At 42.6% G+C, this 23,158-nt stretch overlaps 1 protein-coding gene across 1 annotated transcript in view; it reads right to left on the bottom strand.

Moving 5' to 3' along the window:
- The window catches only part of RYR2 (ryanodine receptor 2), a 719,385-nt gene extending 699,879 nt beyond the window's left edge, over window positions 1-19,506 (bottom strand). The window contains exon 1 of the mRNA XM_073338199.2: window positions 19,267-19,506. Coding sequence (XP_073194300.1) covers window positions 19,267-19,314 — 48 coding nt within the window. The 5' untranslated portion in view covers window positions 19,315-19,506. The remainder of the gene's footprint in view (window positions 1-19,266) is intronic.
- Between the last annotated feature and the right edge of the window lie 3,652 nt (window positions 19,507-23,158).

Genomic DNA, 23,158 nt, shown 5'->3' with positions numbered 1-23,158 from the left:
AATACACATTTCTTGAGTGGTCACCATTATAATGTCAGCTGTTACCACACTGTGGTATCTAACACATGGCAGTATCTCCATACTTCTAACAGGAAATAATTACAATATTTTAAATGTTACAATGTAGTAACCACTGGCTTTAGCAAACACTAATTCAGAGCACAAAACTGGAAGTCTCTTCCCACTTTTCATTAAATATTGGATAGTAGATGCTGTTCTGAGATCTAATATTACTAAGGCTTTGTTAGCTTTATAAAAATCTACTACAGTATATTAAATAAAAAGAAAATCTATAATTGTCAAAATAAAAGGACATGGTACATTTTGCAGTGCATTATCCTAGTTACTCTTTGCTTATTTCAAGTTTGGTTGCCAAAAATTATGAACCTAAATGCATATTTAGGCACTAAAAAGTGCCCTGATTTTGAGAAGGGTTGAGCAACCAGCACTGCCATTCAAGTCTCCAATTCACAATAGATGCCTCAGTCTTAGTGTGAATTAACAAGATTATATTATATCTTTATTTCAATAATGTGAAAGAACCATATCATTAAGCTCTCTCACTTTAGCAGCATATTTGAAAAATCTATTTACTTTACCCAAGAAGAAATTTTAACACTATTATATAATAGTGAAAATGACAACACCTCACCCACCTTTTCTCTCTAACATAAGGAAAAGCAAGAGATATCAAAATAAATGAATTATTATATAATTATCAACTTACCGGCATTCAAGATTACCAGTGGTTTTATAAAACAAATATATAAAATTACACTACTACCAAAGCTGCTTTGAATCACTGTTGGCCTACACTATTTTTTGGGTAGTCATCATTTTTTTCTGTTAAGACACACAGACAGTGACTTCCCATAAAAATGTTCCACTTGTGTTCTTGATATCATCACTGTGGTATTCCCTACAGCTAGAGAATACTGCAATAGCTCTATTTTGTTATGATGGCAATTTTAAGGCAATTAATCTAAATTACTGTAAAAATTTCAGTTTGGGCAGCTAACCCCCTCTTGCCTATTCTTTGATCCATTTCTATGATGTATACATCTCATCAGGCAACAGGCATTCCATTTTGAAAGCAGTCAAATACTGCTGTCACGTGAAGTATACTGCTGAAACACCCCGATGTGGCTTAAATGTTTAAGTTTACATGAACTTACTATAGGTCTCATAAGTAAGGGCAGAATAGAGACCAGAGATAGCAACAATGTTAAGACAAACACAAAAGCTACATGAGTCTATTCTCACACAACTAATGAGAGAATTTACTGAGCACAGTTAGTTTGGGAAGTGAAAGTAATCCTTTTCCCTTTGTCTACAATGAAGGAAGATTTAGCACAGGCTTTTTCAGACTGTTTGAATGATGGAGAAACTAACTTCACATACTAAACTCAATTTTCAGCCCTACTTCTTCACCAAACCCAGACCAATTCCCTTGAAGATTTATGATTTTATTCATTACATCTGATCACAGGGCTTTTCTTAAGTTTTGACAAAATCATAAAAGGAACTTGCAAGATGTCAAGACTGAAAATCTTCAGTGGCTTTTACTTTTTCCAACCCTTTTACTAACTTTTTTTTTAGTTTGATATTTTTCAGGAATGATCATAGCTATGAACTCCATATTTTTCATATTCTCTTTCTCACTCAGAAATGATGTCTGAATATTCTTTCAAGATTTCATGAGAGATTTACAAGGATATTAATGCCTTCTAACAGGTACACGCAGATATCCACATGACTTAAGGAGAAAAGCTAGACCTATATGAAATCTGTATGTTTGTAATATAGACGTGTTCTTTGAAAAGATATATACTAATCAGGGCTTCTGGACTATTTAGCTTCCCCCCTCAGTGCTCCAGGAAACAGTCAAATAGCTCAGTGAGGCCATTACTACACTACAGAGTTATGTCGACTTAAGTTAGGTCGACATACAGCCACCGCTGTAATTAAACCACTGTTGCATGTCCACACTATGCTCCTTGTGTCAGTGGAGTGCGTCCACAGTAGCAGCAGCTCTTGCATCAACATAGAGAACGGTGTACCAAGGGTAGCTATCCCACTACGCAACTCGCCACCATCTGCCGGAGGGGGTATTGGGAAGGGTTTGCAAAGCCTCCTGGGGGCAGTTTCAGCATCCCATGATGCAGTTTTCTCCATCCCCTCATTCTATGGGCTTCCTATTTTGCGCCACTTTTCAACAACCCTCTATAACCTGCGCGCTCACCAACTCTGTCAGAAAGCCTGGATCCTTCACTGCTTTCCAGTACTGTGGTGAGCATTATGAACACAACACACCTGATCCTGTAGTATTTTATGAGCTACGAGTCTGATGATGATGCCTTGGTGTCTCCCTTGCTCTGTGCCATGGAAAGAAACAATTCAAGATTGCTGAGCAATCTCACGGAGCAGCTGCACATGGTGGACCGTCAGTTTTCGGCTTGAGAAACAAGCGCTGAGTGGTGGGATCGCATAGTTATGCAGGTATGGACTGCAGAATTTTCAGATGTGCAAAGCCACCTTCCTGGAACTGTATGCAAAGCTCACCCCTGCCCACCTGTGTAAGAGAGCTGCACTGGGAGCGGAGAAGCGAGTGGCGATCGCAGTGTGAAAGCTCGCAACACCAGACTGCTACCAATTAGTTGCACATCAGTTTGGAGTTGGGAAATCAGCTGGGGGGGTGCTGTGATGCATGTGTACAGGGACATTAATCGCCTCCTGCTACAAAGAACTGTGACTCTGGGCAATGTACATGAATTAGTGGATGGCTTTGCAGCAATGGGGTTCCCTAACTGTGGTGTGGCGATAGATGGCATGCATATCCCTATTTTGGCCCCAGACCACCTTGTGGTAGTAATACTATCTCTATGGATAGTAATTCCATGCTCTAATAAGAATATAACAGTAAGGATCTATTATCAACGACCAGGACAGTGACAGTGATGATGAAATGCTAAGGGAGATTAGAGAGGCTATCAAAATAAAAAACTCAATAGTAGTGGGGGATTTCAATTATCTCCATATTGACTAGGTACATGTCACCCCAGGACGAAATGCAGAGACAAAATTTCTCGATACTTTAAATGACTGCTTCTTGGAGCAGCTGGTACAGGACCCACAAGGGGAGAGGCAACTCTCGATCTAGTCCTGCGTGGAGTGCAGGATCTGGTCCAAGAGGTAACTGTAACAGGACCGTTTGGAAATAGTGAGCATGATTTAATAACATTTAAGATTCCTGTGGTTGGAACACCTCAACAGCCCAACACTGTGGCATTTAATTTCAGAAAGGGTAACTATGCAAAAATGAGGAGGTTAGTTAAACAGAAATTAAAAAGTACAGTGACTAGAGTGAAATCCCTGTAAGCTGCATGGGCACTTTTCAAAGACACCATAATAGAGGCTCAACTTAAATGTATACCCCAAATTAAAAAACACAGTAAAAGAACTAAAAATGAGCCACCGTGGCTTAACAACCGTGTAAAAGAAGCAGTGAGAGATAAAAAGGCATCTTTTAAAAAGTGGAAGTCAAATCCTAGTGAGGTAAATAGAAAGGAGCATAAACACTGCCAAATTAAATGTAAAAATGTAATATGAAAAGCCAAAAAGGAGTTTGAAGAACAGCTAGACAAAAATTCAAAAGTAATAACAAAACGTTTTTTAAGTACGTCAGAAGCAGGAAGCCTGCTAAACAACCAGTGGGGCCCCTGGACGATCGAGAAAAAATTTTGAAGGAGAAAGTAGTTAAGGACATTGAGGTCAATGGTAAATGGGACAAAATACAACATGGTTTTACAAAAGGTAGATCGTGCCAAATCAACCTGATCTCCTTCTTTGAGAAAGTAACAGATTTTTTAGACAAAGGATATTTAGTGGATCTAATTTACCTAGATTTCAGTAAGGTGTTTGATACGGTGCCACATGGGGAATTATCAGTTAAATTGGAAAAGATGGGGATCAATATGAAAACTGAAAGGTGGATGAGGAATTGGTTAAAGGGGAGAGTATAGCGGGTCATACTGAAAGGTGAACTGACACGCTGGAGGGAGGTTACCAGCGGAGTTCCTCAGGAATCGGTTTTGGGACCAATCTAATTTAATCTTTTTATTAATGACCTCGGCACAAAAAGTGGGAATGTGCTAATAAAGTCTGCAGATGATACAAAGCTGGGAGGTATTGCCAATTTAGAGAAGGACCAGGATATCATACAGGAGGATCTGGATGACCGTGTAAACTGGAGTAATAGTAATAGGATGAAATTTAATAGTGAGAAGTGTAAGGTTATGCATTTAGGGATTAATAACAAGAATTTTAGTTATAAGCTGGGGACGCATCAATTAGAAATAACGGAGGAGGAGGACGACCTTGGAATATTGGTTGACCACAGGATGACTATGAGCTGCCAGTGTGATATGGCCGTGAAAAAAGCTAATGCGGTCTTGGGATGCATCAGGCGATATATTTCCAGTAGAGATAAGGAGGTGTTAGTACCGTTATACAAGGCACTGGTGAGACCTCATCTGGAATACTGTGTGCAGTTCTGGTCTCCCATGTTTAACAAGGATGAATTCAAACTGGAACAGGTACAGAGAAAGGCTACTAGGATGATTCGAGGAATGGAAAACCTGTCTTATGAAAGGAGCCTCAAGGAGCTTGGCTTGTTTAGCCTAACCAAAAGAAGGTTGAGGGGAGATATGATTGCTCTCTATAAATACATCAGAGGGATAAATACCGGAGAGGGAGAGGAATTATTTAAGCTCAGTACCAATGTGGACACAAGAACAAATGGATATAAACTGGCCATCAGGAAGTTTAGACTTGAAATTAGACAAAGGTTTCTAACCACCAGAGGAGTGAAGTTTTGGAATAGCCTTCCAAGGGAAGCAGTGGAGGCAAAAGACCTATCTGGCTTCAAGATTAAACTTGATGAGTTTATGGAGGAGATGGTATGATGGGATAACATGATTTTGGCAATTAATTGATCTTTAACTATTCATGGTAAATAGGCCAAATGGCCTGTGATGGGATGTTAGATGGGGTGGGATCTGAGTTACCCAGGAAAGAATTTTCTGTAGTATCTGGCTGGTGACTTGCCCACATGCTCAGGGTTCAGCTGATCGCTATATTTGGGGTCGGGAAGGAATTTTCCGCCAGGGCAGATTGGAAGAGGCCCTGGAGGTTTTTCGCCTTCCTCTGTAGCATGGGGCACGGGTCACTTGCTGGAGGATTCTCTGCACTTTGAAGTCTTTAAACCATGATTTGAGGATTTCAATAGCTCAGACATAGGTGAGAGGTTTATTGCAGGAGTGGGTGGGTGAGATTCTGTGGCCTGCATTGTGCAGGAGGTCGAACTAGATGATCATAATGGTCCCTTCTGACCTTAATATCTATGAGTCTATGAGCTACAAAAGGAGCACTTAAAGATGATAAAGTCATTGCAGAGAAACTAAATGAATTCTTTGCTTCAGTCTTCATGGCTGAGGATGTTAGGGAGATTCCCAAACCTGAGCAGTCTTTTATAGGTGACAAATCTGAGGAACTGTCACGGATTGAAGTGTCACTAGAGGAGGTTTTGGAATTAATTGAGAAACTTAACAGTAACAAGTCACCGGGACCAGATGGCATCCACCCACGAGTTCTGAAAGAACTCAAATGTGAAACTGCGGAACTATTAACTATGGTTTGTAACCTGTCCTTTAAATCAGCTACTGTACCCAATGACTGGAAGATAACTAATGTAACGCCAATATTTAAGAAGGGCTCTAGAGGTGATCTTGGTAATTACAGACCGGTAAGTCTAACGTCAGTACCGGGCAAATTAGTGGAAACAACAGTAAAGAATAAAATTGTCAGACACATAGAAGAACACAAATTGTTGCGCAAAAGTCAACATGGTTTCTGTAAAGGGAGATCATGTCTTACTAATCTATTAGCGTTCTTTGAGGGGGTCAACAAACATGTGGACAAGGGGGATCCAGTGGACATAGTGTACTTAGATTTCCAGAAAGCCTTTGACAAGGTCCCTCACCAAAGGCTCTTACGTAAATTAAGTTTCCCTGGGATAAGAGGGAAGATCCTTTCATGGATTGAGAACTGGTTAAGAGACAGGGAACAAAGGGTAGGAATAAATGGTAAATTTTCAGAATGGAGAGGGGTAACTAGTGATGTTCCCCAAGGGTCAGTCCTAGGACCAATCCTATTCAACTTATTCATAAATGATCTGGAGAAAGGGGTAAACAGTGAGGTGGCAAAGTTTGCAGATGATACTAAACTGCTCAAGATAGTTAAGACCAAAGCAGACTGTGAAGAACTTCAAAAAGATCTCACAAAACTAAGTGATTGGGCAACAAAATGGCAAATGAAAATTAATGTGGATAAATGTAAAGTAATGCACATTGGAAAAAAATAACCCCAACTATACATACAATATGATGGGGGCTAATTTAGCTACAACTAATCAGGAGAAAGATCTTGGAGTCATCGTGGATAGTTCTCTGAAGACATCCACGCAGTGTGCAGTGGCAGTCAAAAAAGCGAATGGGATGTTAGGAATCATTAAAAAAGGGATAGAGAATAAGACGGAGAATATCTTATTGCCCTTATATAAATCCATGGTACCCCCACATCTTGAATACTGCATTCAGATGTGGTCCCCTCATCACAAAAAAGATGTACTGGCATTAGAAAAGGTTCAGAAAAGGGCAACTAAAATGATTAGGGGTTTGGAACGGGTCCCATATGAGAAGAGATTAAAGAGGCTAGGACTTTTCAGCTTGGAAAAGAGGAGACTAAGGGGGATACGATAGAGGTATATAAAATCATGAGTGGGGTGGAGAAAGTGAACAAGGAAAAGTTATTTACTTGTTCCCATAATATAAGAACTCGGGGCCACCAAATTAAATTAATGGGTAGCAGGTTTAAAACAAATAAAAGGAAGTTCTTCTTCACTCAGCGCACAGTCAACCTGTGGAACTCCTGAGGAGGTTGTGAAGGCTAGGACTATAACAGGGTTTAAAAGAGAACTAGATAAATTCATGGAGGTTATGTCCATTAATGGCTATTAGCCAGGATGGGTAAGGAATGGTGTCCCTTGCTTCTGTTTGTCAGAGGGTGGAGATGGATGGCAGGAGAGAGATCACTAGATCATTACCTGTTAGGTTCACTCCCTCTGGGGCACCTGGCGTTGGCCACTGTCGGTAGACAGGATACTGGGCTGGATGGACCTTTGGTCTGACCCAGTATGGCCATTCTTATGTTCTTCTGTGATGGAGTACATCAAACAGAAAGGATTACTTTTCTATGGTATTGCAAGCACTGGTGGATCACCAGGGTCATTTCACCGATATCAACATGGGCTGGTTAGGGAAGGTGCATGATGCACACATCTTTAGGAACACAGGCCTGTACAGAAAGCTGCAAGCAGGGGGCTTTCTTTCCAGACCAGAGGATTACCATTGGGGATGTGGAAATGCCAACAGTGATCCTGAGAGACCCAGCCTATCCCTTGCTCCCATGGCTCATGACTGGCTCAGCAGGAGCGCTTTAACAACAGGCTCAGTAGCTGCAGAATGACTGCTGAATGTGCCTTTGGTAACTTAAGGGTCACCGGTGCTGTCTCCTCAGCAGGCGAGACCTCAGTGATGGCAATATCCCCCTGGGCATAGCTGCCTGCTGTGCACTTCATAGCATCTGTGAAGCAAAGTGGGAGAAGTTTCCCCAGAGGTGACACGTGAAAATTGAATGGTTGTCTGCTGATTTTGAGCAGCTAGATACCAGGGCTATTAGAGGGGCTCAAAGGGGAGCTATTCAGATCAGAGAGTCTTTGAAGGAGCATTTTAATGATGAGCCACAGTAATATGTGTTGCTGTAATATGTTGAGTCTGACACTAGTTTTTTCCACCGTGGTATGAACCTTGTAATGATTGCTGTGTGTGCACTACTGTAACAATGCAAATGCACCTATTGCCACTGTCTGTTAATGTCAGCAGCTGTTACCATGTGTTGGAGAATAATAAAGATTCAGTCACGTTCCATAAATTGATTTTTATTCCACACCCATCCAAACATACCAATGTCATGCTGAGGTAAATGTCATACACACAAGCAAAAGTATCTTTAAAGGGGAAGGGACACTGAATTCTCAAGCACATATGCCAATGAGGCTCTCACAGCGGGGTGTCTGTCCTGCTGTCATTGTGCATGATCTCCTATGGGGTGGAGTGCCTGGGGTACTGCTGCAGCCACAGAGGATATGTGGAATGGGGGAAGGTTGTCGGGAGGTCCTGAAATGCAGTTCTCTATGGGCTGCAAGAGGAGGTGAGCACAGATGTGTTCAGCCTGAAATTCAGTCAGCGGCTGCAACATGTCTGTTTGCTCCCTGAGCAACATTATCATCTGGCCCTGGCCCTGCTTCCTTTCCTCAGTATCCCTCCACATTTTCTCATTGATTGCAGCACCTCCTGGAACATGTCTTCCTTAGACCTCTTCTTTCTTCTCCTGATCTAGCCGAGCCGCTCCGCCAGTGTGCGTGAAGAGACCTTCAAGGCCACATCTGCAGCTGCTAAAGAAACAATGGACAGAGGTCCTATTGTCAGTGCACTTCCAACACTGGATCCAAACAAATTACAAGAACAACTTTCTCACTTTCCCTTGAAAGTCAGAGTACAGTGGTAGCCTCAGCCGTGGTAAGTATGGCCCATCGGGGGAGGGGGAGAAGGGGATGAATTGGGACAAATCAGAGGTGGGGGTAGCACTGGATTATCAGTACAAGCACATAGGGCTATTGTATTAAATACTGGCACTGGGGATAAATTGGGACATGGGGCGGGGGGATTGCACTGGATTATTGTACTGAATACTAGCACTGTTTTCCTGGGCCAGTGGTAACTGTAGCTAGTATCTCACTCGTGAGGGTAATCAAGACTGCAAGGGAGCACTTCTGCATGAGTGTGGCTGCAGACTTGGTCCAAATGCTGCTAGCCTGTGTGCTGCAATAGTGTCTGCTGAAGTAATTGCCAAATGGCGCGGGAAAGTGTCCTACCATGGAGGAAGAAACAAGACAGGCTTCCCAAGAGACCTTCAGCAGAGGACTAAAGATTACCTCCAAGAAAGTTTCCTAGGAACTTTCTATGGAGGATTCACGTGACATCCCAGTGCGCATAAACAAACTTTTCTGGAGGCCCCCTCTGCCTAGCTGTACAGGGGAATGAGAAACAAATAGCAACTGTACCCATACTGGTTATTTCACTATCTCTTCAAGCCTGATTAAAAAAGCAGTACGTGAACAGATGCGTCCCTGCAGTATTGAAGCAAACTGAGTACTTACCAGAGGTTCCCACCCCTGCATTAGGCTCAGCACAGCTGGACTGCTGGGAGTGGCTAGATGGCTCTGGAATCGAAAGGAGGTCCTGGCTCCCCACACCACCAGATCTCCCTGTTGTCTGCCCCCCCTCCTGTTCTGCTTCCATTTCCTCATCCAGCATGTCATCCTCAGGGTTCACTCCAGTGGCTAGGGACTCCAGTCCCCCCTCACCCCCTGAAGTATCCATGGGGCTCTTGGCAGTGGAGATGGAGTCACCACCGATGATGCTGTGCAGCTCCTTTTAGAAGCAGCATGTCTGTGGCTCCACGAACTAGAGCGACTATTTGCCTTTCTTGCCTTCCAGTATACCTGCCTAAGCTCCTTGATTTTTTACATGGCTCTGCCATGTGTCCCTGTAATAGCCCTTTTTCTCCATGCCCCGAGCGATCTGGCCACAGATATCGTTTCTGCGGCTGCAGTGGAGCTGTAATTGCACAGCCTCCTCTCCCCACAGACCCAGGAGATCCACCACCTCTGGTGCACTCCAGGCAGGAGTGAGTTTTCTGCATGGAGCTGGCATGCTCAGCTGGACAGTAGTTTTGTTAGTCCTCCACTCCGAGCAAACAGGAAGAGCAATTTCAAAACTTCCTGGGGCTTTAAAAGGAAAAGAACACATATCTGTGTACCTGGCTACAAGGCAGAAGAGTTCAAAACAGTGACCAGAGCGGTCATGGTGGGCATTGTGCAACACCTTCTGAAGGCCACATAGGTCGATGCAAGCGACACAGTGTCCACACTGAGACTGTGTCGCTCTAACTACATCATCCTAAGCACTATGCCTCTTGTCCAGGGGGTTTTATTAGCTTGGTGTAGCAGGTGAATTAGAGCAGCGGAAGGAGCATTGTAGTATGTACGCCTCCATAGTTAGGTTGACATAAGCTACCTTACATTGACTAACTTTGTAGTGTAGAAAAGCCCTTACCTTGGTGAGTACTTTTAAAAGATCAGCTATGAGCTAATTTCCTTGTACAGCTCCATCCCCCCACCCCCACCCTAAAAATTTAAGAAAATGAGTAGTGTCAGTGCCTCTCTTTTCTTTCCACCCCATTCTGTTCCTCAAAAGGTAGACACCAAGGCCATGTCTACACTACCACTTATGTCGGCAAAACTTATGTCACTCAGGGGTGTGAAAAAACACATCCCCTGACCACTATAAGTTTTGCCAGCATAAGTGGCAGTGTGCACAGCGCTATGTTGGCAGGAGAGCTTCCCCTGCCGACATAGCAACCAGTGCTCATTGGGGGTGGTTTAATTATATTGATGGGAGAGTCCTCTCACATCAGCACCCAGAAGCTACATGAGAGATCTTACAGCGGCACAGATGCATCAGTACTGGAAGTACAAGGAAACCAATTCATGGCTTAACCACTCCAATACTTGTGATTTTTTATTTCCATTCCACTCATTCTGAAAAGTGGCCCTGACCTTTTTCCTCATGCTTAAAAACATTGTCCTCTGCACAGAAACCAAGTCTGCAAAATATCACCCCAAAAAGTTATTTATTACCTCCGGACAAGATTTAAGGGTCTGATCTTTCTTACATTGTAGTCAACAGCAAAATTCCCATTGACTTTGATGGTACAGGATCAACCTCTTAACTTTTCAAAACACAAATAAAATTGCTCTGTTTTTACTTCCACTTTACCAGTGAAAGGGAAATCCATCTCTGAAAACATATACAGCTTAATTTTCCCAGAACTGCTGCACTAAGGGATTCATCAGATAAGCCATAAAAGAAATCTCATCAATCCATATTGGCAGATTTGGGGTCTTTCCATGGTATGTTTATTGGATTTGCCAGAATTGAGATTATATTTATAGAATAATAAGTACTGTGAGTACATTTCTAGGCATTCTGCCTGCAAACAAGAGTCTTAGGTTGAAATCCTAGCTCTACTGAAGTCAATAAGAGTTTTGCCATTGACTTCAACTTAACCAAAGTTTACTCTTAATACATATAATAGAACGTCACTAACTCATGCTGACTGTAAGACCCACTGCAACTTAATATATTTTACAAATTAGTAAGCAAAACAAACATTAAAAGCAGTGACACTATATCACAAGGTGTATTTTGTTCATAGTGTAGGTTAATGTTAATGATTTATGTCAATACCTCATAATAGACTAATAAATATACCATGGTGTATTTTTGTGGAAGTTAATGGATCTTCATAATATGAGACCTCATTACAGCATCTGCTATTAAATATTTGCTGAGTGAAATGGAGACAGATGGCTGGTTTTGTGTACAAATCAGCAAAGTAAGATTTAGAGAGGCACAATTGCACACTGCAGGAAGAACACTACCGACTTGTTTCATCACCAGCCAGTCAAACTGAAACAAAGTCACACCAAGACAAATCTGAACTCCTCTCACACATTTCATTAGGATGAATTAATTTTAAAGCTTAGCGAAAACTGCTCACTCATTAACAATATTGAAACAATGGACAAAAAATCCAATTTGAATCAGTCCATTTTTATTAGAAATTATAACAAGGTCCAGTTTTGAGTGATTGCAAAGATGCCATCCCCCTCTCCCCCAAACACTCTCAGACACCCCTCACAAAACCAAATCCAAACCCCAAATGACTTAGTCAATTCAGGAAATTCAAGCAATATTTTAGAAGTAATTTGAAAGGAACACCATAAACTTACATTTCCTGCCTGACATTGTTTAACCTACTATTGTAACAAGTAACACCTGTAACTGAAAAATTATAGAAAAAAAATCTGTAGTTTTTAGTTTATTTTACTTGTACATTTGACATCACTTTGTGTAGAGTCATTTTCAATGTTTCCCCATCTAGTCAGTTTCCCCTCTTTGGTCCTGATTCAGAAAAGCACTTAAGCATATGCTTAAATCTATCCTTATGCAAAAAAGCACCTTAAGTACTTTTCTGAATCAGGACCTTTGTGTGTACCTTTCATACAGCAACAGCGGTGAGAAAACCAACTTTTAAAAAAAATGATAGGTGACTGTGTAAAACCACAACACTTGGCAGGGGAACTCATAAGCAGATGTAACACTGAAACTGTATTAAACTCATATTTTGAAACCGACTAATTTACAAGCTAGTAGAGTTCTTTTAAATCCTATAGCTTTTAACTCCTGTGAGAAGCCCCACCCAAGCCCTTGATCCAACAATGAACTCCATACATGGCAGATTTTAAAATATATTTATATATTAAAAGGAATAGAAATCCTCATGCCTCAGGACATTAGTCAACTAACTGATGAGGATTGGAAAGCAACTTTCTTGAACCTCTCTTTGAAGCAGCTGATAAAGGCAACTCTGACACATAAGGCAGTGAAGTAGATTGATCACTGGTATGGTCCAGTAAGAATATTCCAATGTTCACATCAAGTGTTCAAATACTTGAACCAGTTTGTAAGAAATCAAGGTATTTTTTGCATATAGTTCACAAACAAAAGAGGGCTAAATTTGTTGGATAAGTTGTTCACTACCTATAGTCCACTCAGCTCAATTCCAAATCAGAATCTGAGCTCATATTCAGTGCTGACACTGCAGTGCAGTATTGGAAGGAGGAAGGTGGATACATTGCAATGCTAGCCATTCCATCCCTTTTATGAGATGCTGATCTGTGATCCTTCATAACAGTCTCCGGTGAATATCCAGGAGTCACATATTGTGAGTCATAAATGGTACCTTTTAAAAATTGACAAGAGTGTTCTGTTCAATGTACTCTCTCAATAAAACTGGTTCGAACACCCAAGGCTGTTTTTGAAAGGTTTGCTGAGTGTATATATGTGGCTGTGTTTTTACACATGGTCACTGCAACGACCAGAATCTAAGTCATCATCATAAACCACTTGAAGATACCTGGTATATGAAAAGCACTATAGAAAAATAATGCAGTACTACTGCTTTCCACTCTAGGATACACCTAGAAGAAATTCAGCTCATGTTTATTTTCCTTTTTATTATCTGTAACAATTTGCATGAAGACAAGATCTTGAAGATCGCATCAGCTCCTGTTGTTTATCTTCCCTGTATTTCCACAGTGGTTACTGTGAAAGAAAGACCTCAATTCAGGACAGCACTTTAGTACATAACTTAAGTATGTGCTTCACTTTAAATCTCATTTAATTGCTGTCCTGGAAAGGAATGCTTTCCTGAATAGAGGCCAATGTGATCTTGAAATACTTGGTCTTGTAGCCCTCAAATGTTACTGGGCATGGCACTCATTTAGACTCAAACTTAAATCCACAGAAAACCTAGTGGTCTCCTACTGTCATGATGTTACAAATTGTTAAATTTTGACAGTGAAGTAATAAAGTACTTTATTCATGCTTAAAAAGTGAATCCTGCATAATTTCACTCTTCCTGTTGAAGTACTTTTTAAACTGTATCTCTGATTTTGCATCCCTGTCACACTTTTTAAGGGCCTATTTCACATTTTGGCACTGGCAGATTGAGAGCTATACTGGAGAACTATAAATTCAGGTGGGAAATGAGAAGCAACAGATTTATTTTTTTTAAAAGACAAACATACTACTTCATTTCTAATTACCCTTTCAACAAAATGAAGAAAGGCTAAGTAAAAAGTGGAACACTGAGTGGAACACACAGATTCCATTGACCAACTATACCGAAAGAAGGACAGGAGACACTTGATATGGATTTAATCAGGCCGCAACTTCATTATTAGATGTCTGGTACTACCTGGCAGATAAACATGTACAATGTAGGTAACCCCCTATTTATTCTGTAATTACCCAGGGGGCTTCCACCATCTTCCCCTCATTTTTCCATCCCGGTCCCTCCAGAAAAATCCATTGCCGGGACCTTACCATCCACCCCCAACTCATAGCTATAAGGTGGGCTATAAGAAAAGGGGGTTGGCTCCCTGCCGTTCCAACCATAGGAACCCCAAACCCCCCACTGTTCCATTCCTTTAACCAGCACCTCCTTTTTAAGTCCTTTACCAGGCCATTTATCCGGTCACTGGATGCCTTCCCTATGGAGTACTTGCACTGGACATCCGCCACAAGGAGGTGCCAGCAATTACCTTGGCCACCTCCCCCACAACCCAGTCAGAACAAACATCTTCCAATAGCCTTTTGTATAGCAGCCCAAAACATGACCTGCCCCCCCACACCAAGTTTGATAGGTGAACCCCCATTCTCCCAAATGAACTCAGTTGCCCCTTGCACTATGCAAGGATCATTGAGGACTCCTACAACTGGGTTGCAAATGCCATGTACTGCAGCACCCACCCCTTCCTGATGGGCCATATAAGTGACCAGCATTCCAGATCCTGAAATTGGAAGAACTTTTTACAACTTTCTTCATAGCTGAGCCATGTACCCAGAGCCAAGGATCTGCATGCCACCGCCAATCTGATATGCCAAGGTTCCATAGCACCAGCAGGATCTACTCAAGTTTGTCACTAGCTCCTGCCTGGTACAAGCCCTCCGCAATCTGTTGAACTGAAAACAAGACAGGCCATCCGCTATGCCATTATCCACCCCGGGCACGTGCTTGGAAGGAAAAGAGATGTTACGGCTTAAACATTGTGGCACAAATGCCCTCACTAAGTTCATAACCCTGCAATTCTTCAAAGAGATGATTCCGTTTGATCTTGAGAAAGGAGATTTGCTCGGGTTGTTATCTTTTTCTTTTAGGTATCACCGTTATTACAAGCATATTGATCTTAGCTGCCTTGCAGCCTGTTGAGAGGGGTTGCAGCACTGCTGGTTTTGTTTCCATGTGTTGTAATTGTGTCCTGTTACAAATATCTGAAAGAAGAATCTAGCTCAAACTTTAAAAAATGCTACAGAAATTGATATCCCACCAAAGTCATCCCTATTGCTTTTGGGGAGGCTCCTTGGGCACATTTAAATTACAACATAATTACCCCCTACTTTAGACATATGATTGCTCCCAAACTTCGTTTACATCACAGGTTAAATCAAATTCAGGAGGTGATGGCGTTGGAAAGCCTGAAAGCATCTTTATCCAATACAAAGGATACAGTTACCTAGCGCCCTCTTGAAAGTTTAAGATTAGCTTGGTTCCAGTGATAGTTTATAGCTCTGTTCCATAGGTCTTTCCTATGATGGTTTTAGAGAGTCCAGGTTAGGGTTGTCAACCCTCCAGGAGTGTCCTGGAGTCTCCAGGAATTAAAGATTAATCTTTAATTAAAGCTTGTCATGTGATAAAACCTCCAGGAATACCTCCAACCAAAACTGGCAACTCTAGTCCAGGTTTGTACCAAGAAGATCAGCCTTTTCACATATGTATTATGGAAGGAGTCTGATTGTTAATATGAAAAGATTTCCTGTTCTTCTTCCCTGGAAGTCTGAATTGCTTTTATTTCAGACAAATTATACATTCTGGTAAAGAATTTCATGTTATTTCTAACTGTTATGAGCTATAAACAGTTTATATTCTTGAATGTAGAGACTGACATGTGGATGTTTATTTTGTACTATGCATGTTCTTTTGTTTCTTAACATTAACAAGGATTAATACAGATGGGGGCTCTCCCCCCTCCCATCAAATCCATGCGGGGCACAAGCTCCCCCCGAGTCCCTCCCAACTGCATGCATGCATTTGATGAGGGGAGCCAGAAAAGAGGAGTTTGTTTCTGGCTGAAAATTATATATCTACTATAAGATTATTACCAAATGGAATGTTAAACAAAGTTATGAGTCTGAACACCGTCCATGCTGAGGTGTGAAATTCATAGGGCTAAAAAACATTTCCCTGAGGACTAGCCTAATGATACAGAAGCAGCATTCTAGTCCATGTCTCAAGGATTCTAAAGCAATTTTAGCATTGCTCTTCCAGCGACTCAAGGCAATAAAAGGTTACATTCTCCTCTCTAAATGGGATGTATCAGACTTGTTGCAAAAGGAATCAAGAATCCACACCAGCAGAAGTTTTGCAGGGAGCCATGCATGCAGCCATCTTGTCCAAAGAAGAGGTAGCAAACAAAGAAAAACAGGGAGATTAGACGAAGTAGGAGAGACTAGAGAGGAAAGGAACACAAAAATATAGACCAATATAGGGGACACACACAAACTCAATTTACATTTAGTTGAATGTAAAAAAATAGTTTTTAAAAAAAATCAATGGGAAAACTGTACTTGTAAAGACTAAAACCCCAATTTTCTCTCTTTAAATATAAAATGTCTAACATATGATACTGACATTCCAATGCAAAACTTCATTTATGCTGCAGAACCTTTCCAATTTCATCTAAAAAGTGACTTTTAAAAATGCAGCAGTGATTGTATACAGCAGTGTGCAAAGAATGCTAACTGAAGTGTAGTGGGGTTTATAGATTATTATCCGCTATGGAATTACCTGAACACAGAAAAGCATTTTACAGAGGATCACAAACTAGGTCCTTCATGGTATGTTTTATCTACCAAACTATTAATACACCCCTCTATCCCTAATAACCAATTGATTAAAAATAAAGACACCCAAATTGCATTCATTATCAGGAAATATTCAGTTTGCAAACTAAATATTTTATCAATGCCATGTAGAAAGTATTACAAATGAAATATTGAGCCCTGGGAGGTTAGTCAAAAATTGCAAACAATTAACTAAGACATTAGGGTGAAGCCTGTTTAATATTTAAAAAACAAATGAGTTTTCCATCTCTTTTCATACAAATGTTCCCAGCGCAAGTGTACAGGGGAGGGAAAGGGGTAGGTTGAGGATTAAGGCAGGTCACCATATAGAAACAATTTTAGATTGGTAATTCAAAACTTCACAAAAAAAGGAAATGTCTAATGCCCTTTTTATCTGTATGTCTAAATCCCTCCATCAAAAAACTTCCCACTTCTCCAAATTGCCACCTTCTTCAAGGTCATTTTCTTACCAGGCCAACATTCTAAGAATTTTTAAAGGATAATCCCAGGCTAGGATTGCCTCTTTATTGACAGCAGGACATCCGTTATCAGAAGAGTTCTTTTACGTAATGAGCTGCTCCTGTCAGGGTCTGTAGTTTTTAACATTACCCTATATGTACATAGTGTGACATTAGCATGCACATTGCTTCAGTTTCCCCATTTAGCATTTCAGATAACACCTCCATGAGCTAAACTTAACATTTAAACCTGCAGTAAACCTGTAAGTGCACAGCTCTTCCAAAATATTTGTACCAATTTTAGCACCAGGAAACAACAACCAAACTCTCACAGACTGTGAAGCCATATCTTCTTTCAGAGAAAGCTGAAAAGCAAACTCAAATCTATTTGCCAGGACTGCAGTACATGCCACATAATATTAACAAGAAAAAAAGTGGACAGTTTTGTGTTCCCTTTTTCAACATTGCATAACAATTGTACTCGCAACAAGACCGGATGTTTTGATGGATTCAAAAAATATTTAGAGTAGATTATTCCTTTAATGAATCCAGTTTGAAGCAGACAATGTAATAAGAGAATTATCCAAACCAGCCTTCACAATGTTGAAAAATGATACAAACATGCTCTGCCATATACCAGCTACTTGAGTTGTTTCTCCTTTTTTCCCACGCACCTTTTTCTCATTACTTGTCACAAATCAAAAATGTTTTCAAAATGTGACTGTGCTAAATAAAAAGAAAAATGAAGTTTAAGCTACACCATACAGTTTCAATGTCTCCACATATGCAAAGTCTACACTGCTCTCAAAACTACCTAAATATTTGTGTATAGCAATATTCAAAAACACCTATTTGTAAAACTTGCTAGGACTTCCTGTATAAATAGCACTTGGGAGATGGTGCATGAGGTGAATAAAGGCAGTGGCTGATGAGAAATAGTCCAAAATGAGCATAATCAGCACTCATAATACAGAGCCAAACTGAGGGAAGAAATGCTTGGGCACTTTAAAATGTACTGCATTTAAAAAGCAAAAGAAGAAAAAAAAGATGTTTGTGAAAAGATGTAAGTACTAATCCACCTTCAGTGATGATAATGCCTGCAGTTGTTGGGGTTTTTTGTGAGCAGGGGGTGTTTTTGCTTTTCATTTTGTTTTTGCAATAGGCACTACAGTTGCAGCTGTGAGGCTGAGCACTGCTGCTTGGTTAGTATCTGCAGTGTACAGAACAAGTCAGAGGGTGGAAGGGGAGCGCTGAAAGATACTTGGGGGAAACGGTGTTGCTGCCGAGCCTGTGATGCTGCCTTGCCCGGCACCACTCATTCTCCAATTGTCCGCTAGCAAGAGCCTGCCCTGCCTCGGGGGTCAATCCAGGAGTAACCACAGGCGAGCCAAAGCCACCGCGCACGTTACTTTTAATTGTCACCGCATCGCTAACGCACAGCTGAGAGCCATGGCTGCTCCCTCGCGCTGCATTCCCACGCAGGCACCCGGCCAGCCACCCAGCCCAGCCCCAACACTTCTCTCCTTCCAACCACCACGCAAGGCGGGCCGCGGCTCCCCGGAGCGAGCCCTCCGCTGCCCCCACACACATGCACCCCGACACCGCTCGGTGCACGGCGACGCGTTCTGGTTTTCTGCCGCGGCGCGTGTGCGCGCCTGGGAGAGCCGGCGAGAGATGGGGCAGAAGGGGAATTCCCGGCAAGGCTCTCCCAGCCCCCCCCCTCCCTCAACTCCCCCCGGGGAGTGGGGCTTCCCCAGCACCGTGGACACAAGGCTCAAGCTCCCCCTCAGCCCCCGCATAGGCACGACGCTTGCAGGACACAAGCTCCCCCCAGTCCCCCCCAGCTCCGGGCATGCCAGGTTCTTCCCCACCCTTCCCACGCGCGCCAGGCACCCCTCGGCCCCCGCATAGGCACGGCTCAGGGAGCCCCCCTCAAACCAGTGCAAGGCGCACGCTCCCCCTTGGCTGCCCCCCCCCACCACCACACCTATCCCCCTCCCCCGCGCGCCCCACAGCTCCCCGGAGCGCGCGGTGCTTACAGTTCGCAGGAACTGTATCTCGTCCTCGCCCTCGCCCCCTTCGGCCATGGCTCCCCCTCTCGCCCGGCGGCGGTGCCCGGGCTGGCGGGGCTGCAGCGGGGGGGGGGGGGGGAGAAGCTCACGCGCGGCCCCGCGCCGGACTGGGGGAAGTGGGAGCGCCCCGGAGCCAGCAGCCCCAGCCCCGCTGTGCCGGTCTCGCTCTCTCTCCGCAGCGGGTTGACGGCGCTGCCCGATCTCCTCAGTGCCAGTGCCTGGAAGAGGAGGGATGTGATTCACTGCTGGGGGGGGGGGGGGGGGGGAGGGCGGAGCTGCTCGGCTCCCCCGCTGCTGCAGGTGATCCGCAGCCGGCTCCCTCTGCAACGCAAACCTGCGGCCCAGCGCCCCTTACTGGCTACTCGACAGATAGCCTGTGGCTGCACACCGGGCCCACAGACAGTGTCACACTGCTGGTGTACCACACTGGACGTTGCGGGGCGGGGGGGGGGGGGGGGCGTGCTGCAGACGGTGGGCAGCGTTTTCAAATGGCCACTAGCTGTGGGCGCCCCACTTCGGAACTCCCCGACCTCCCCCGCAGGGACCCGATTTGCAAAGGTGCTGAAAACCCACAGCTCCATTTAGGAGCCTCTGAAACATTAGGCCCTGCCTGTCTCAAGTTGCACACCCAAAACTGAAGCACCCGGAAATAGTGGCTACTTTAGCAACTGGGACCCGTGCATGCGTATTTACATAAGGTTTACATATTTTTCTGTACGTATAACATGCACAGAAAATGGAGGGTCTTTTGTGTGTGTAGGCTTAGGGGTTGTGGGACTAGTGACCACTATAGTTGAGTTTCCATTCTAACCTCCTGTTTTCAGTTGTTTCATAACTTTAAGAAACTTTCATGCTGATATTTTTTAGTCTTCATCTCTGATTGACAATTTTTTTTATAATTATGATCAAAAAATTCTTTAGGCATTAGAGTAGGAGGATAGTCAAAAAATACATTTTCCCTATTGTTTTAATTTTTTTAAAAATTCTTTTGAACTTTTTTGAAACAGCTCTAGGTACAAAACTGCTCTCACTGTGGAAAGTTGAAATTGGTCAAGAAGTACTCATTTAATAGAGGTGGCTTGTGATTCAGATGAGTTTTGAGTTTTTGCAAATCACACTTCATGCACATGCACTGAATTGAAATGATTTTTTAAACACACTTTAGACTAATGATAAAAATATGATTAGATTTCCTTGCTACAAATTTTAACCATATTGCAACCGGGTCTTCTGTTTTAACTATATTGTAATTGGGGCCGTTGACTAAGGACCCAATCCTCCAAATATACACATAAACAGCCATATTGAACTCAATGGGACTACCCATGTTTGTAAAGTTCTTCTCATGTGTAAATATTTCCAGGATTAGGGCCATGGCTAGATTGTAGTACATATACAACTTTCCTTTGTATCTTTTAAGGTGAGCAGCTAATGGGGAAAGTGCTACACTTACGGCACATGTGAGAAGAGCACGATAAGAAAAAAATGGAAATTATATAAACAGCTCACAGAACCATCAAAAGGCTGAAATGTTTTGTATAATTTTCAGCAAAACATCATCAGGAAATGTACAAAGTAGCTGTCAAGGTTCCTCCCCCACTCTGAACTCTAGGGTACAGATGTGGGGACCTGCATGAAAAACCTCCTAAGCTTATCTTTACCAGCTTAGGTCAAAACTTTCCCAAGGTACAAAATATTACCCCCGTTATCCTTGGAATGGCCGCTACCACCACCAAACTAATACTGGTTACTGGGGAAGAGCTGTTTGGACGCGTCCTTCCCCCCAAAATACTTCCCAAAACCTTGCACCCCACTTCCTGGACAAGGTTTGGTAAAAAGCCTCACCAATTTGTCTAGGTGACTACAGACCCAGACCCTTGGATCTTAAGAACAATGAACAATCCTCCCAACACTTGCACCCCCCCCTTTCCTGGGAAATGTTGGATAAAAAGCCTCACCAATTTGCATAGGTGACCACAAACCCAAACCCTTGGATCTGAGAACAATGAAAAAGCATTCAGTGTTTTACAAGAAGACTTTTAATAAAAAATAGAAGTAAATAGAAATAAAGAAATCCCCCCTGTAAAATCAGGATGGTATATATCTTACAGGGTAATTAGATTCAAAAACATAGAGAACCCCTCTAGGCAAAACCTTAAGTTACAAAAAAGATACACAGACAGAAATAGTTATTCTATTCAGCACAATTCTTTTCTCAGCCATTTAACGAAATCATAATCTAACACATACCTAGCTAGATTACTTACTAAAAGTTCTAAGACTCCATTCCTGGTCTATCCCTGGCCAAGACGACTACAGACAGACACAGACCCTTTGTTTCTCTCCCTCCTCCCAGCTTTTGAAAGTATCTTGTCTCCTCATTGGTCATTTTGGTCAGGTGCCAGCGAGGTTACCTTTAGCTTCTTAACCCTTTACAGGTGAGAGGAGCTTTCCCCTGGCCAGGAGGGATTTCAAAGGGGTTTACCCTTCCCTTTATATTTATGACAGTAGCTAATAGCAAAGATTTTTCTGAATAACTGTGGGGAAAGAAAGATTAACTGTAATTGAAAATACTGTTTCATGAATCATTCACAAAGCAGCACTGTACACACACACACACAAATACACTGCATATGTGTATAACATATGTACCCAAAACAAAAACTTATTAAGGCTGCTCAAGTGCATACAGTATATCATCAACACAAACATAAAAAACCCTGAAATCACTAAAGTCCTCAACCACCATAGTTTTGTCTTCTCCATATTATTTCCCCTCTCTCACACATACACACACACACCCCTCCTCTCTTCACAAAATTTGCCACCTTTGACTCCAACTGAGTAGAAAGGTTAGAATTGTTTTCAAATTGTTTAAAATGTTGCACTGGTGTTGTGTTGAAGCAGGAGATTAGTGTGTATTGTGTAAGGTTTTAGTCAATTGTGTTGTGTTGGAAGATTAAGAGAGGGAATTATTTGCTAAGTGGAAATAACTTGTGATCGTGTTAGGAAGTTACTGTAATGTCTGTAGCAGTGCTATTTAGGTGAGGTAATGGGAAAAAAACACACATGCAATACCAAACTTTGTTAGTAATTGACATTTGTGGGTGTCAGTAAGGCTGCATGTTATGTGTGGAGCTGGAACACACCCACACATGTGTGTTCCTCCTACAGCTGTCAAGGTGCTTCAGTCCTGCTCTCCCTGGTGTGCATGGGGAGCAGCTCCAGGGGCTCTTGACACACTGCCATCCCAGACCTTGCTGGGGGGGCAGTTCCAGGTGCTCTTTATCCCCATCTCCAAGAAATGAAGGGAATCAGCTGCAGGGTCTCTTCAACTCCACACTTCTGTCCTGTGAGAACAGTGTTGGCTGCTCCCTCTACCCTAGCCTAAAACTTCTGTTAGCTCCTATGGGGTAGAGAGCTCCATCTGTCTCCTGGAGCAGCCCTCATAGACTCATAAATTTTAAGACCAGAAAAGACTATCATCAGCGTTTGGTCAGCCTTCCCGCACATCGCAAGCCACAGAACCTCACCCACCCACTCCCCTAATAGGCCCATAACCTCTGTCTGAGTTACTAGAGTCCTCAAATCTTGATTTAAAAGACTTCAAGTTACAGAGAATCCACCTTTTATTCTGATTGGATGCCCATCCCCAAGAGGTAGGGAAGAGGGAAAAGCAGCCAGAAAGGAGGGAGAAAGAGAGCCAAAAAAGCTTCTGGGCAGAACTAAAGATCTCTGAAGGCTGGAGTTTCTCATGTCATCCCCAGACTGGCTCCAGCAGAAGCCCAAAAAGCCCATTAGTGGTGATGAAATCAAGAGAGTGACAACACTGGTATTTATAGATGGTGGGTGAAGGTGA

This window comes from Lepidochelys kempii, chromosome 3 (genome assembly GCF_965140285.1).
Source record: "Lepidochelys kempii isolate rLepKem1 chromosome 3, rLepKem1.hap1, whole genome shotgun sequence".
NCBI classification, from domain to species: Eukaryota; Metazoa; Chordata; order Testudines; family Cheloniidae; genus Lepidochelys; species Lepidochelys kempii.
The sequence above is the reverse complement of the archived record's forward strand: the minus strand, read 5'-3'. Positions and strand labels throughout refer to the sequence as shown.